The 16,483-nt window shown below is 39.1% G+C and overlaps 1 protein-coding gene, 1 long non-coding RNA gene and 1 pseudogene across 2 annotated transcripts; 2 read left to right on the top strand and 1 right to left on the bottom strand.

Annotated features, from left to right (window-relative positions):
• Window positions 1–3,382: 3,382 nt before the first annotated feature.
• Window positions 3,383–3,790, bottom strand: LOC138893074 (uncharacterized). Its single transcript, XM_070176844.1, has one exon. It carries the CDS (start codon window positions 3,788–3,790, stop codon window positions 3,383–3,385), a length of 408 nt encoding a protein of 135 aa, XP_070032945.1.
• A 5,263-nt stretch (window positions 3,791–9,053) lies between these two features.
• On the top strand, window positions 9,054–10,381 carry LOC104114338 (uncharacterized). The gene is made up of 2 exons (XR_011407996.1): window positions 9,054–9,824; window positions 9,991–10,381. It is a non-coding gene; the product is annotated as an uncharacterized lncRNA (long non-coding RNA).
• A 3,708-nt stretch (window positions 10,382–14,089) lies between these two features.
• LOC104114342 (UDP-glucosyltransferase 29-like) lies at window positions 14,090–15,678 on the top strand (annotated as a pseudogene).
• Window positions 15,679–16,483: the final 805 nt, after the last annotated feature.

Below are 16,483 nucleotides of genomic sequence, written 5' to 3'. Positions count from 1 at the left end.
TGCAGTTGCTGGTGGTGAAGGAATGGCCAGTGAAGAAGGAGATGAAGATGATGGTGTTGTGGGTTGAGACACAACTGTGGTAAAAGCAGTGCTAGTTATTGGTTGCTCATCAACCGAAGACGGAAGAGTCCCGGTACCCAGCTTCACAATACCGGGAGCAGCGACTGGGACTCGAAAGTAAGAATTGGCATCCTCCACTATATCGCACTCTCCCAAGAGCACCTAGATGTCGTCCTCGGTTGGTATTATTAGCTCTTCATATTGAGCATTTTGTTGAGCTGATGAAGATCATTGTCTCATATTCCAAGCAGACTTGATACTGGTAGCAAACTCCAATATTAAAGGTTTAAGTCCCCCGCTCAATAAGAATGGGCCAAAGTGAAAAGATATGTGTAAACGTATGTAAACCCTTTTTAGGAAAGGTTGCTTGCTCCGCCAGATAAGGAGCGATGATGTTCAAATCATGGCAACCACATTCCTCCTTCACAGTAGGAATGCTAGAAGGACGGATAGAATAAGGGTACACACCAACAACCCATGTACGGGATTTAGCAAAAGGAAACTTCTCTTCAAAGTCCTTGGCTATACTGAGCCTTCTGGGAATAATGGTGCTCACCATAGGAGGGGCATCATCATCGGTGTTTTCTTTGTTTTGAAAAGCTTAAGTTCTTGGAGTAGGAGGCCATAGTTAGCAGAAGGAAGTAACAATTCTTCGAAGAAGGAGGATAAGGGAGAGTGAAAGCAAGAAAGAGTTGAGTAAGTGAAGTCGAGAGAGTTCAAAATATTGTGAAGTGTAAAAGAAGAAAAATTAGGCATATAAGTAAAGGAATAGGAGGCTAAAATCGTGGCCATGATTACCTCGAGAACCGGCAAAAGTATTGCTAAATCATGGAGTGACGCATGTTTGGGGAATTAAATGCGGAGAGACGTGCGTCTAATCAAGTGTTAGAAACTTTTCAGAGGAGATCAGAAAATTTCATGCCAAGAAAGGTATTTTCACCAACTTTTCGATGACACAAAGATGTGCCATTGGAAAGTAGGGGGACTATTTGTATAGGGTAAAATCGGTTCATATTAAATACTCGTATAATAGAGAGACACATGGAACCGGAGACAGACGGAAAATGAGGCAGGTGAAAACCAAGACCGGGGGCAGCAACTTTGGTTCGCACCGGGAAGCTCCTGAAAGGAATATTGCTAATGAAGACAAACGAATGACTACCACTCTATAGCATTCAATGGAGAATATTCTGCAGTATTAAATACACAATCCATAATAGAGAATTTTGGCATTCATAGCCTGCCGTTACACATTCTTCAATGGCTCCATAATTGTCATTTAAGAGGGGTTTGATCCTAGGGCCTTGTTCCCTAGGTGTAACTATAAATAGTGACTTCACCAGCCATTGTAGGGGATACGAATTTTCTGACAAACTTATGCTATATACTATTCAAAAGCTCAATAACATTTCATTTTTTGTTTATTGATATTCATTGCTCCCTTCAGAAGCTCTGCTCCCGGGACCAAGCTATTTGCTATCTTATATCATTTTCATTTCTAATAACAACATACCCAGTATTATCCCACATCGTGGGGTCTGGGGAGGGTAGTGTGTACGCAGACCTTACCACTACCTTCTGAGGATAGAGAGGTTGTTTCTAATAGACCCTGGCTCAGGAAAGCATAAACACCACAATAATGAAAATATAGACAAGAAGGGACAGTACCAAAAATACATATAAAAGCAGAATAAAAACAACAAGACAGTAAGGTGATCAACAATGAAATAAAACAACGGTTAGTCATAAATGCGTCAATACTACTGTTATGACCACTCTAGACTACCTACTCTACTACCCTAATCCTCGACCTCCATACCTTCCTATCAAGGGTCATGTCCTCGGTCAGCTGTAGTTGCGCCATCTCTTTCCTAATCACCTCTCCCCACCTCTTCTTAGGCCTACCTCAACCTCATCGTAGGCCCTTCAATGTCAACCTCTCACACCTCCTCACCAGGGCGTCTGTGCTCCTTCTCCTCACATGACCAAACCACCTAATCTGCATTTTCTGTATCTTGTCCTCAATAGGGGCCACACCCACCTTGTCGCGAATAACCACATTTCTAATTCTATCTAACCTGGTGTGCTCGCACATCCATCTCAACATCCTCATCTCTACTACCTTTATTTTCTGGATATGAGCGATCTTGACTGGCCAACACTCAGTCCCATACAACATCGATGGTCTGACCACCATTCTGTATAACTTACCCTTAAGTTTTGGTGGCACCTTCTTGTCACACAAAACACGGGAAGCGAATCCTCAATACGATATGTGACATATTCATCAATCTCCCCATCCCCCTGAATAATAGACCCAAGGTACTTAAAACTCCCTCTCCTAGGGATGACCTACGAGTCTAGCCTCACCTCTCATTCCCCTCCTTGAGTCTTGCCACTGAAATTACACTCCAAGTATTCTGTCTTGGACGTGCTCAACTTGAAACTTTTAGATTACAGGGTCTGCCTCCATACCTCTAACTGCGCATACACATTGTCTCGCATCTCGTCGATCAACACAATATCATCTGCAAATATCATACACCACGGCACCTCCCATTGGATGTGGAGCGTTAGTACGTCCATCACCAGAGCAAACAAAAAGGGCTGAGTGTCGACTCCTGATGCAACCCCATCATAATCGGAAAATGGTCTGAGTCCCCACCCACCGCTCTCACTCAGATATTTACTCCATTATACATGTCCTTAATCAACCTAACGTAGGCAACGGGTACACCTCTAGCCTCCAAACATCGCCACAAAACCTCCCTCGGAACTTTATTGTATGCTTTTTCTAAGTCGATGAACACCATATGCAAGTCCTTCTTTCTCTCCCTATATTACTCCATCAATCTCCTAACAAGGTGGATGACTTATGTAGTCGAACGCCCCGGCATAAACCCAAACGGGTTCTCAGATATAGACACACTACTTCTCACCCTTAGCTCTACCACTCTCTCCCAGACTTTCATATTATGGCTAAGCAGCTTGATACCCCGATAGTTATTACAATTTTGGATATCACCCTTGTTCTTGTATACAGGAACCATCGCGTTCCACCTCCAATCTTTGGGCATCTTCTTCGTTCAAAAAATGATACTTCTTCCGTTCCAATTTATGTGAACATGTTTGACTAGGCAAGGAGTTTAATAAAAAATAAAGACTTTTGAATTTGTGGTCCTAAACAATTGAAAAGGCGGCCCAGAGTATTTGTGTGGTTATAAAAGCTTCTCATTAAGGGAAAAATTGTAAGTTTAAGCAAAATTGTTTCCAAATTTAGAAAGGGGTCATTCTTTTTGGAACAGACCAAAAGGAAATAGGTTCACTCCAAGCCTGTCTTGCCCGCACTCTTCCAAAACTCCACTGAAATTTCATCCGGCCCGGTCGCTTTGCCTCTACTAATCTTACGCATAACCTCCTCAACTTCATCAACTTTAATCCGCCTACAGTACCCAAAGTCATAGCGACTCCCAGAGAGTTCCAAATCACACAGTACAATGCTCTTGTCTCCCTCCTCGTTCAAGAGACTATGGAAGTAGGTCTGCCATCTCCGACGAATTAGCCCATCATCCAACAAAACTCTACCTTCTTCGTCCTTGATGCACTTTACTTGGTCCAAGTCACGCGCCTTCCTTTCTCGCGCCTTGGCTAACCTGAAAAATCTCTTATCCCCACCTCGGCCCTCGAGTTCCTCATATAAACGACTAAAAGATGCAGTCTTGGCCACCATAACTACTAGCTTTGCCTCTTTCTTAGCCAACTTATAATGCTCCTTATTCGCCCTCTTCTCCTCCTCGTCTACACTTTTCACTTACTTCAGATACGCTTCTTTCTTGGTTTCCACTTTTCCTTGCACCTCTTCATTCCACCACCAGTCTCCCGTGTGACCACTAGAGTAACCCCTTGAGACCCCTAATACCTCTCTCGCAGCTTCCCTAATGCACTGCGCAGTCATGGTCCACATAGCGTGTGCGTCCCTACTACTCCTCCAAGCCCCCATAGTCACCAGCTTGACCCCCAACTCCTGCGCTTTAGCTTGCGTCAAGGCTCCCCACTTTATCTTATGTTGGCTATACATCAAGTCTTTCATTTTATTTAATTTGTTTATCATTTTGGGATTAAATCAATTCGTTTGTCTATTAACCACGTTATAAAATTTAACATGTTTGATTCGTATTTCCATGCTAATGCTTTTATGGTAAAAAATTCCCGATAATCCGGTGTTTATACCAATCGAATGAATATATGACACATATCTTCTTTACCACTAAAATATATTACCCCTATTAATTAATAATATATGCACTTACCTTAATTTGACTCGATGAAATAAATTAGAGTTATTTGGTATTTAAGGGCTGCGGGTAAGTTTTTATACTATTCTATTCTTATTCAACACTACAACTAGGAGAAAAGCCTAGAAGAAGAGACGGCGACGGTGGTTAGCACTAGCATTGGCACGTGAAATGGTGTTACCTGAAGATATGGTAAGGGAGGTTATGTTATTTGTATACGGTCAAAATAGATTTCAGCCTTCCTACGTTCGATCGAGTTCAAGTGTTAAAAAGTCGGAATGAGATTTTGGGAGTGCGCTCCGTAGTCGGTACTAACGAGCCTCGAGCCCGAAGGTCGCTCGAGGAGTCGGCTCGATAACCCTATCGAGCCCGTGATCGAATCGATCCGCAAGGCACTGCTTCGAGGTCGGAAAGGCGCGACGTCCATCTCGAAGGTCGAACTCGAGCCAAGACCGAAGGGCCTGACCTAGTAACGAGTTCGAGCCAATATCGAGCTCACACACAAGAGTCGTTGCAACCGCACCAAGAGAGAGAATCTTGGTGGGAATCAAGGAAAAAACAAGTCATCATGGGCCTTCCACTATTTGCTTTGTTTTATTATTTTTTGTAATGACCCTCTTCTATAAAATGGGGAATCCTTGTAAGCTAATGGCAGAGACAAAAAATCACTTCTCAGATAAAAATATATCCCCTTATGCTTGTTTTACTCATTCTTTCTGCTCACTATTTTCATTCTCATAGTCAAGAATACACATATTTCTATTTCTCTACACGATTTATATCAAATTGTATCGCATATCCTTGAACCATACACAAATCTAGCGTTATCCGTTTTTTCGGGTAAACAGTTTGGCTCCCATCATGGGGCCAAGGGTAACAGTGGTTGTTTGATACAAATCTGCAATACACACCAGTTTACAACTTTAGATAAACAATGGCAAACCCTCGATTGATGGCTTTGCCTATCGACCATGAAGTCGGCCTTCAAGATGAAATCAACAACTTGACACCCAGGGACGGGAGGCGAATTAACGATGTCACCGAAGCTCGAGTCAAAGTACCGCTAGATGTCAATTCACAAGTGGATCTTGAGGCGAACCAACGTTCCGAACTGGAAAAAAGTGTTCAAGGCGGTACTCGACCCATAGCTCGAGACACCCATAACGCGAAGGAGATCAGAGTCAGCTTACGGATGATCTTTGAGATGTTGCAAGCCTAGCAAATAGCGATAGCTCAGTTGCAGAGTCAAACTCAGGAACAAAGCAGGCCGGAGCCCAATCCGATTCGAGAAATCACCCACAGAACGGAACTAGCCATAGTGAAGTCAAATGAGCCAGAATCGGGGACTACTCCCGAAATTACTAAATTGCTCGAGCAACTCACAAAACGAGTCGAAGCCAACGATAAAAAAATGGAAACATATAACTACAGGGCCGATCAGATCCCAGGAGCTCCACCAATGATAAAAGGGCTAGATTCGAAGAAATTCATTCAAAAGCCTTTTCCCTCGAGTGCAGCCCCAAAATCAATCCCCAAAAAATTCCGTATGCCCAAAATACCCAAATATAATGGAACGACCGACCCCAACGAGCACGTCACTTCTTACACGTGTGCCATCAAGGGCAATGATTTGGAAGATGATGAGATCGAATCTGTATTATTGAAAAAATTCGGTGAAACCCTGTCAAAGGGGGCATTGGTATGGTACCATAATTTACCATCTAACTCTATTGATTATTTTGCTATGCTTACAGATTGCTTCATAAAAGCACATGCCAGAGCCATAAAGGTCGAAACCAGAAAGTCAGACCTGTTCAAGGTAATACAAAAGGATAACGAGATGTTAAGGGACTTCGTAGCTCGTTTTCAAATGGAACGAATGGATCTGCCACCAGTCACAAACGATTGGGTTGTTCAAGTTTTCACTCATGGTCTAAACGAGCGAAGCTCGATGGCTTCACGGCGGCTGAAGCAAAATCTGATCGAGTACCCAGCTATTACTTGGACCGATGTGTACAATCGATATCAATCCAAAATAAGAGTCGAAGATGACCAATTTATTTCTAAGTCCATTACGAAAAAGCAAAAGTCGACCAGAGATCGATACCAGCCATATAGAAAAAACGATACTACTGCTGAGTATCTGAGGCCTCTTTAAAATCAACATCGTACACTGGGGGGCTTTCTCATTGAACGCACCTGTGATGATTATCAAGTTCGGTGCAAAGGAAGTTACTTCGTTATTTCATGACAAACAGTGTCTCAACGGGAAACGTTGTAAGGGCCAAATGATCAAAACGAGCCATGCTTATGTAGTTGGCCCGAGCCCTGATGCAAAACATGAACCCATGTATAATGACTTTCAAAGAAAGCTTTCTTCTTTACCGATATTCTATGTTCAAGATTTATTATGCAAACATGATCGAGTTGGAACAAGAGCTTACTCGACCATTACGCCTAAGGGCTACATTGCATCGAGTTTGAATCATTCGCTCGACTACCAAGTTTACGGGCTACCTTTATTTCGAGTTCGAGCAATCACTCACTCGACCATTAAGCCTACGGGCTACTTTGACTACTAAGCCTACGGGCTACTTTTATTTCGAGTTCGAGCAATCACTCACTCGACTACTAAGCCTACATGCTACCTTTATTTCGAGTTCGAGCAATCACTCACTCGACCATTAAGCCTACGGGCTACTTTGACTATTACGCCTACGGGCTACATTGCATCGAGTTCGATTTATTCGCTCGACTGCCAAGCCTACGGGCTACCTTTATTTCGAGTTCGAGCAATCACTCACTCGACCATTAAGCCTACGGCTACTTCGACTACTAAGCCTACGGGCTACCTTTATTTCGAGTTCGAGCAATCACTCACTCGACCATTAAGCCTACGGGCTACTTTGACTATTACGCCTACGGGCTACATTGCATCGAGTTCGATTTATTCGCTCGACTGCCAAGCCTACGGGCTACCTTTATTTCGAGTTCGAGCAATCACTCACTCGACCATTAATCCTACGGGCTAATTCGACTACTAAGCCTACAGGCTACCTTTATTTCGAGTTCGAGCAATCACTCACTCGACCATTAAGCCTACGGGCTACTTTGACTATTACGCCTACGGGCTACCTTTATTTCGAGTTCGAGCAATCACTCACTCGACCATTAAGCTTACGGGCTACTTCGACTACTAAGCCTACATGCTACTTTTATTTCGAGTTCGAGCAATCACTCACTCGACTACTAAGCCTACGGGTTACCTTTATTTCGAGTTCGAGCAATCACTCACTCGACCATTAAGCCTACGGGCTACTTTGACTATTACGCCTACGGGCTACATTATTTCGAGTAATACTACTCATTTCTTCGAATTAAAACGAACACTTGACTATTTAAGCTGAAGGATGTTCGAGCCCGATAAAGCAAAGGGGACTACCCACGAGGCCCGAAGGCAACAAAGATTTAAATTCAAACTATCTATTTAGTTTGAAAGGCTATTTTTCTACAAAAAGAGGAAAGATTTATATTTACAAATATTTTGTACAGAGGCGGCTACTCTTCCAAAAGGAAGTTCTTTATACAAAAACCGAAAACGGTATCGAATGAATGAAGCGATCGACCTAAGGCCCTAAATGACTCAATCTTCATTGGAGGTCGTATTCTCGGCTTCGTCCTCGTCTTCAGACTCCCCCGAGTCATCAGAGTCTTCCTCAGGAAAGGCCAACCTCCGAGCTTTGTTCTCCTCCGCCCTGGCGACTTCAATCTCGGCCCCAACATCGAAGCCCTGAGCTCTGACCTCCTCAAGAGCCTCTCTCCGAGCCTGCCACTTTGCATGTTCGACCATGCTCGCATCTTTAACTTGGTTAACCTTGACATTGATCCTGAACTGAGCCACTTTGGCATCGGCTCTTTTGTTGGCCTCGATCACTTCAGATCTGACCACTTTGAGTTCTTTGGCCATATCTGTTTTATCTAAAGTGGCCAAATCCAACCGATGTTGAAGCTCTCTTATCTTTTCAATCAGCCCCAAAGCATTTTCTTTCGTAGATCGAAGTTGGGCATCGGACAGCTCCAACTGAGCTTCGACGACTTTCCTTTTTCGAGGCAAGGTTATCCATACACTTTTTAAATTCCTCTACCTCGGCCAGTAGCGCATCTACCTGAGAGTTAAGCCGTCCAATCTGCTCGATCCTCTGCCGAACCTGCAGAATCGGATCGTTAGTGGTTATCTCTTTTTCATCTTCACTATCATGGAGCATTCAGAATACCTGCTCAGCCATCTCCTCATGCTCTTCCCGAGTCGCTGCCAAATCTGCTCAAAGTTTTTCACTAAGAAGCTTGTACGAGTCACTCTTCTCAGTGAGGCTCCGAACCTCGGCATCATGCTCCTCCCTAATTCGAAGAAAGGCCTCGTGATGCAACACCGAAGCCTGCAAACAAAATGAGAGACATTAGAATTACCTACAACTCTGTGTAAAAGAAGCGGCGAAAAGGCCATCAGAGTTACCCGATTCAAAGCATGTTGGGCCTCGTTGAAGAGGCAAGCGGGCCCCACCGCATTCATCACTGATTGAACGAGTAACGAGTTCGAGCCAGTATCAAGCTCACAGACAAGAGCCGTTGCGACCGCACCAAGAGAGAAAATCTTGGCGGGAATCAAGGAAAAGACAAGTCATCATGGGCCTTCCACTATTTGCTTTGTTTTATTATTTTTTGTAATGATAGAGACAAAAAATCACTTCTCAGATAAAAAGATATCCCTTTGTGCTTGTTTTACTCATTCTTTCTGCTCACTATTTTTATTCTCATAGTCAAGAATACACATATTTCTATTTCTCTACACGATTTATATCAAATTGTATCGCATATCCTTATAACCATACACAAATCTAACGTTATCCGATTTTTCGGATAAATATTGCTGCCATCGAAGTCTCTGTACCGATACAAGTCTGTCTCAAAAACCTGGCGCTCAATCATCTGCGAACATGAATTCATGAAACTGCGTAACGGCCGCAACATAGGGATCGTCATATCCAATTCTAGCTCCTTTTTCCTATTAAGGCTCCGTCTTACTAATATCCCTTCTCCTCTTCCTCCTTTTATCGAGCAGCAGTTCGGTACTGCTGAAATTGGATTCAGAGAAGTAATCAATGGCCTCTTTTGTTTTTATACTCCATTTGGTGACCTTATTCTCTGCAATTCCTACACTTTTGAAACAATGGAACTCCCACTCCCCTCGTTTTTCCGTCCTAATAAATATGAAACTCAATTTCGTTTCGGATTCGATCCCTTTATTGGCTCCTACAAGTTGCTATGCATTGGCGGCCTCTTCGATAGTGATAATGTTAATTTCCTAGAGATTCTTACTCTAGGAGGAGTGGATATGAACAAAACAAAGACCAAGAGTATAAGCAGAAAGTACACAACTGGATAAAGCTGTCGCCTACTCATGATCTTCAAGTAAGTATGGATTTGTCATGCACACCAAGTGTTTGGATAAATGACTCTGTGTATTGGTTGGTCGAATGCGACAACTCTAAACGGAAAATACTGGCATTTAACCTTAGAAAACATTGTTTTTTTACTATCTTCCTTCCTGCTGCTGCAAATCATCAAAATCTTGTAGTTGCAGATGCCGCCAGAATAGTGAAGTTAAGGGGAGGTTTGGCGGGGGGATGTTTCATCGCCGCCGCCACAACTACACAAGAATTGGATCTCTGGGAATTGAAGGGTGAAGGGGTCGAATTGTTGGAAATGTTCCATCACCTTACCTGAAGAACTTCAGGTTAGATGTAATATAGAGAGCTGGTGCACTATTGGTAACCTTCCAACTGGTGAAATACTGCTGGCTAATCCTAATATTAATGATAATGATGATTCTAATTTTACCTCTATTTATTCTTATGATCATTCCACTATTAAGTTTCAGAGGTTTGTAGTTGGCAAGTTTCCTTGTACCATTACTGGTGAATCTTTTCAAATATCTTGTCTCGAATTAAACAACAGTGATTCCCTTATAGTTTTATTGCGCAAACCCCCAATTGCTGCTCTTCAATATATGGAGGAATATATGAGAGAAGAAACGCTTGCAGAAAAACTTAGAAGAATACTTATCGAGAAAAAGAAAGAAAGAAAAGTTTCAAGAATACGAGCATGAAGACGCAAGTGACTTTATTTAGTAGGAGTATAATATTATTTTGATATTTTTCTGTTTATGTTTTATTGTCTAGCGAGTCGTATTTATTTTGCCATGAATGGAACTAAGGTATTTGTTTCCGTTATATATCTCTCCCTTAAGAATAGTTCTTTTAAATGATGCATTCAGTTTTTGACATGAGTTGAGCTCGTATATTTATTTATGTGCATGTCTTTGCAGAAAAAGATTTTGATGAGTTTAATTTTAACTTAAACAATTTAATTATGAAGAGTATTGGAAGACAGTAAGTCCAATGATTTCACTACACAATTAAAATAATAAACTTTGTAATTTCAAATTTTCAAATCGTAGACAAGGCCAGTTAATGCTATGGCCTATGAAGCCAAAAACATAAAGAAAAGAGCAGGAATAATACTGACAGTTTGTATTGTTGTCTGTATGATTTGGTTTTGGAGTTAATTTATGATACATTGCAGTGTAAAAGGTTTTTAAACTACGTTATATCTTAACTGGTTATTTTAGGTTATTTACTATATTTTCTAGGTTTACTATTGTGTTATGTAGGCTTGACGTGATGAATGATGATGTAAAGAAAATATACACTCAATTCACAGAAAATAAAGTTGTTATAATTTGAAATGATATTATTATGTGAATATTTTACACCATTAATGTATATATAATTTAAATTACTAATCTCCCGTTGCGTCTGTCTGGAGCTCTGTCGTCAATTCGTTAATTGCATGAGTTACTTTGTAATCACCCAATGTGAATATTAGCATATTCAAAACCTAACAATTGGAAGGAAAAACACAATTGTAGTAATCAATCTCTTTACAATAGTGTGCAATTCAAAATTTTGATCAAGAACTACGAAAATGTTATCTATGCATCAGCAATACATGTTTCTGATCATTGTCTTGGTCCTCTTGGAATTTTAGACTTCAGCTGTGTATATCAAGATTTGAAGTAGCTACTCACAACAGGCTTTCTTGGGAAATTTTAAATTTTACAAGTTCAATTCTGACAATATATAATTCAAGGGGAAAAGGTGTTTGTTGGTGAAATATTGAAGATATATAGACCTTTTTTTTGTAATAACGCCTATCCAACTTAGCTTGTGTACACCGTACCTATTCTATCGGGCAAAAGAAAAACAAAATCCTTTCTTATCTTCCCTCTCGAGGGAAAGAGGAGAGGTCTTACGCCTCATTTGTTTGCACTTAATGGAGATCTAACTCTTAATATTTCATAATATTTCAGATCTTAATCATTAAGTGCAATTATTTTTTAGATTTGAATCTTAATAATCCAAATCTTAACCATTAAGTCTGTTTATTTTTTAATTTTACAATCACTTAATGGGTCTGAAAGATCTTAATGATTAAGATTTATATATAACATAGTCTTTAATATCATTAAGATGTTATACATTCAAGAATTTATGTAAAATATGACATTTCACCATAACTCCTACACTTTTACCACTAACCACCACCACCACCACTGCTACCATTGTTCTCCACCATCACCAGGCACCACCCATTACTATCAATCCTCATCCACAACCACCATCGTTGTCAAGCATAAATGTTAGTTGTCACTACCACTAGCCATCATTTACGGCCATCACCACCAATCACTATTACCACTAGGGGTGTACATAAGTCGGATTGGTTCGGATTTTTCAATTATCAAGCTAAACCAATTGTGTCGGGTTATTAAATCGAAAGACCAAACCAAACCAACAAAAGTCGAATTTTTTAATCTCGGGTTTTTCGGGTTATTTCGGGGGGGTTTTCTTCGTAATGTCTTCATAGTACAAAACATAGAATTTGTGCTCCAAAAATTTCTCTGATCCTAGTAAGACATATCTATATAAGATGTTTTTCACGAAAATAACATAAAATATGAGGTGAGTTATGGCATTGTACCAAAATATTCAACAATAAAGATAATAAAATCGCATAAAATAAATATTATTAGTAAGCCATAATGAAAATAAATATAATCTAAAATTACTAAGTTGCTAAAATATGTAAGAGTAACAAGTACTATTTTTACCTGACTAAACATTATAAAAAATAAGTTGTGCATTTTATCTAAACCATAGAAAAACTAAAAAAATAGATATCCAACACTATTGTCATTCCTAGTACAATTTAATTGAATGTCTTTTATTAGCATTAATATTGACTATAAAACTTATTGTAACATTCAAGAAATATAAGTCCAAGTTTAAAATTATACGTTAAAAGATACTACAATAAATATTTTTATGTATTAAATATCTTTAAAACTTCTATATATGTAATGTCGGGTTGGTTTGGTTTCAGTTTGACTTTCTTTAGTTAAAACCAAACCCAAACCAATTATGATCGGGTTTTTTTCCCCAACACCAAACCAAATCAAACCAAACCATAGTCGGATTTGTTTTCTCGGTTTGATTCGAATTATCGGTTTGATGCAGTTTGTCGGTTTCCTTTATACACCCCTAATTACCACAATAACCATCGACCACCACTATCAGTCAACGCTATATATCACCCATCGCAGTTATTAGTCACCACCACCATCAATCACGACTGTTAATTGCTACTATTATCCACCATCTACTACCCATAATCACTACCATCAACCACCATCACCCACCAGCTACTACCCAGTCAACACCTACAACCACAATCTTTAGCTACCACCACCACTAACCACCATAAACTTTTTTAAAAATATTTTACTAATATAAATTTTTACTAATTAGGATTATTTGATTGGATTTACATTTATTAATGTTTAAATAAAGACAAAATATATAAATTCAGAGAAAATAAACAATCTTAATTATTTAGTATCCAGATCTTAATATAACATCTTAATATTCTTATGTGTATTTAGATTCAGACGTTTTAATCTTAATACACATACTAATATTCATATGTGTATTCAGGTTCAGACGTTTTAATCTTAATAAAAACATATGAGGTCTTAATGTCTTATGGAGAGAGGAAGAGTGGAAAGGCTTGGGCAACCTATCCCCGTAGGACCCTATAAAAGAACGGAAGTTGTTGAGAGATTCCATGTTGTCTAGACGAAGGACAACACTTATGTACATGATCAAAGTATGCCACATTGTCTCGTCCCTGCTGCATTGAAGAGTACCTATGCTAACATTGGAGTGGTGGTCAAAGTAGCCGATATTAAATGTTGGTGAGAGATCGAATAATATATAACCCTCACACCACCAAAGCTTATGTAAATGGGAAGAGGTAGACACCTTCTTTTCAAAGTTATAGATTTTTCCTGTATATTTCTTCCATCGTGGTGTATGCAGATTTCCTTGGTCAGATCTCTAGACAATCTGTTTGGGATACAAAATTAAATTTTTCTTTCCGAGTTTTAACTAGGTCCAAAAACTTTTCTCAACAACTAAAGTTCCAACCAATTTTTCGAAACAAGAATTTCTACACAAAAAACGAACCTCACCGCAACTCCCATCAGTTGTTATCCTCAATTCATCCACGTTATCAAATTCCCCTTTGCATTTGCCACGTTATAATCTTCATTTCTATCCATTGTTTAGATAATTTACATATAAATTCTTTAGTATTTGTCCAAGAATTTTTAAGTAATCATGGAAACAAGAAAGAAAAACATTAGAATTGTGATGTTGCCATGGCTAGCTCATGGTCATATCTGCCCATTTCTAGAGCTAGCAAAAGCACTTTCAAAGAGAAATTTCATTACTTATCTCTTTACTACACCAGTAAATCTCACTTTTTTCAAACAAAGACTTTCTCCCATTGATTCCATACGTATTAAGTTAATGGAAATCCAACTTCCAAATTTACCTCAACTTCCTCCTCATTACCACACCACAAATGGCCTTCCACCCCATCTTATCATGAACACTTTAAAAAAGGCCTTTCTTATGTCCAAACCTGATATTTTCACAATTCTTGATACTTTAAAACCAGATTTAATTATCTATGATTTTCTCCAGCCATGCATTCCAACAATGGTCGCTACATTAAATATCCCAGCTGTCCTATTTCTCACTCCTGGTGCTGCATCAAACAGTTATCACTATCATCGTAGGAATAATAATCCAAGTCTTGATTACCCTTTTCGCGAAATCTTTTTTCGTGATTATGAGCATAGGAAAAACAAGAAAATATTCGATTCGCTTGAGAATGATGGCATTGATGAGAAAAATGGTGTCACGAGATGCTTTGAAAGATCACATGACATCGTCTTGATCAAGACTTTTAAAGAGCTCGAAGGCAAATATATCGATTACCTCTCGATTTTATTCAAGAAAAAGTTTGTTCTAGTTGGCCCTCTCGTTCGAGAAATTGATCGAGAAGATGGTGAGAAACATTGTGAGATCATTGAATGGCTCAATGAGAAAGAAAAATGTTCAACAATTTTTGTTTCATTTGGTTCTGAATGTTTCTTGTCCAATGAGGAAGTTGAAGAATTGGCACTAGGATTAGAGCTTAGCATGGTGAATTTTATATGGGTAGTTAGATTTCCAATGGGAGAGAAAAAGAATATTTTAGAGGTTTTACCAAAATGGTATTTTGAGAGAGTTGAGAATAGAGGGATAGTAATTGAAGGATGGGCACCACAAGAAAGAATTTTGGAGCATTCGAGTATCGGAGGATTTGTGAGTCATTGTGGATGGAGTTGTAATGGAAGCGCTTAATTATGGTGTTCCAATTATAGCCATGCCCATGCAACATGATCAACCACTAAATGCAAGGTTATTGGTGAATGAGGTAAGGGTAGGAATGGAAATTCATAGAGATGAGGAAGGAAATCTTGGCAAAGAAGAGGTGGTTAGGATTGTAAGAGAAGTGGTATTTGAGAAAAGTGGAGAGAGATTGAGGGAAAAAGCAAAGGAATTTAGTGAGATAATGAGAGAAAATGGAGAAAATGACATTGATGAGGTGGTGGAAGAGTTGCATAAGCTTTGCAAGAAATTGTTAAGGCATAATTACTAGTCAGGAAAACTATTTTAGAAAGAAAAGAAAAAAGAGCCTTGTTTACATTTTATCTTTTTCTGTTTAGTTTGTCTTAGTGCTTATGGTACTTGTTTACGGGGCGGATTTATAGGTAAATATATGGGGCATGTGAACTCATGGTCTCTTCATCAAACTAGTTATTTTATGTACATATTTTTCAGAATTGGTTTAATATTATTTGCTGGCACTCATGCACCAAAGAGAATAAATGATACACTTGGTTGAATGCTAAGTTATTTACCTAAACCTTTTCTTGTTTACGACAAGAAAGAACGGCGGCAAACCTATATAAAAAGGGAAAACTCCTGTCAAGTTGAAACTACTAATCAAACACAAATTAATTCCCTAATATTGACAAAGAGTTCAGGTTGATGTCTCCTTTAGTTTGTTTGACAAATTCGTTGCCTTTACTTTTGCTCACGAAAGCTCTTCTATCTAGTTTTCTTTCTTTGTTCCTTTTACTTTAATTTGTTCAATGGATTTGTCCAAGGAGATCATCGGTTGGATATGTGATATGTCTTTGAAAAGCAGTCCTTTTGAATAGAGTTCCAACGTAATGAAACATACTCCCTAAGTCTCATTTTAAGTGATTGTGTTTTGATTGGGTCGTAACTCGTGAGTATAAAGCTTGAGAACAAAGAAAAACTTTTGAATTTTATGGTCTAGAATAAGCCATATACATTTGCATAATTATAAATCATTTAATTAAGGTTTATAATTAAATTATTTCTAAAAACAAACTTATGTTCTTTTCGGCACAGATTTAATAAAGTTTTCAAAATCAAGAGAGAGAGATGTTCTTTTCGGCACAGATTTAAGTAAAGTTTTCGAGAGAGAAACGCATATTTTATTTGTGCCAAACTACAGATAAAATGTATAAGGTTCACTATACCACCAGTATTATTTTGAATAAATAACTAAGTTAAACATTTACTATG

Source organism: Nicotiana tomentosiformis, chromosome 5 (assembly GCF_000390325.3).
Source record: "Nicotiana tomentosiformis chromosome 5, ASM39032v3, whole genome shotgun sequence".
In the NCBI taxonomy this organism is placed as follows: Eukaryota; Viridiplantae; Streptophyta; class Magnoliopsida; order Solanales; family Solanaceae; genus Nicotiana; species Nicotiana tomentosiformis.
Note: the sequence above shows the minus strand (reverse complement) of the source record. Positions and strands in the feature narration are given on the sequence as shown.

What these genes read in the sequence shown, in the direction of transcription:
- LOC138893074 (XM_070176844.1), bottom strand. Translation starts at nt 3,790, where the DNA reads ATGGTGGCCAAGACTGCATCTTTTAGTCGTTTATATGAGGAACTCGAG.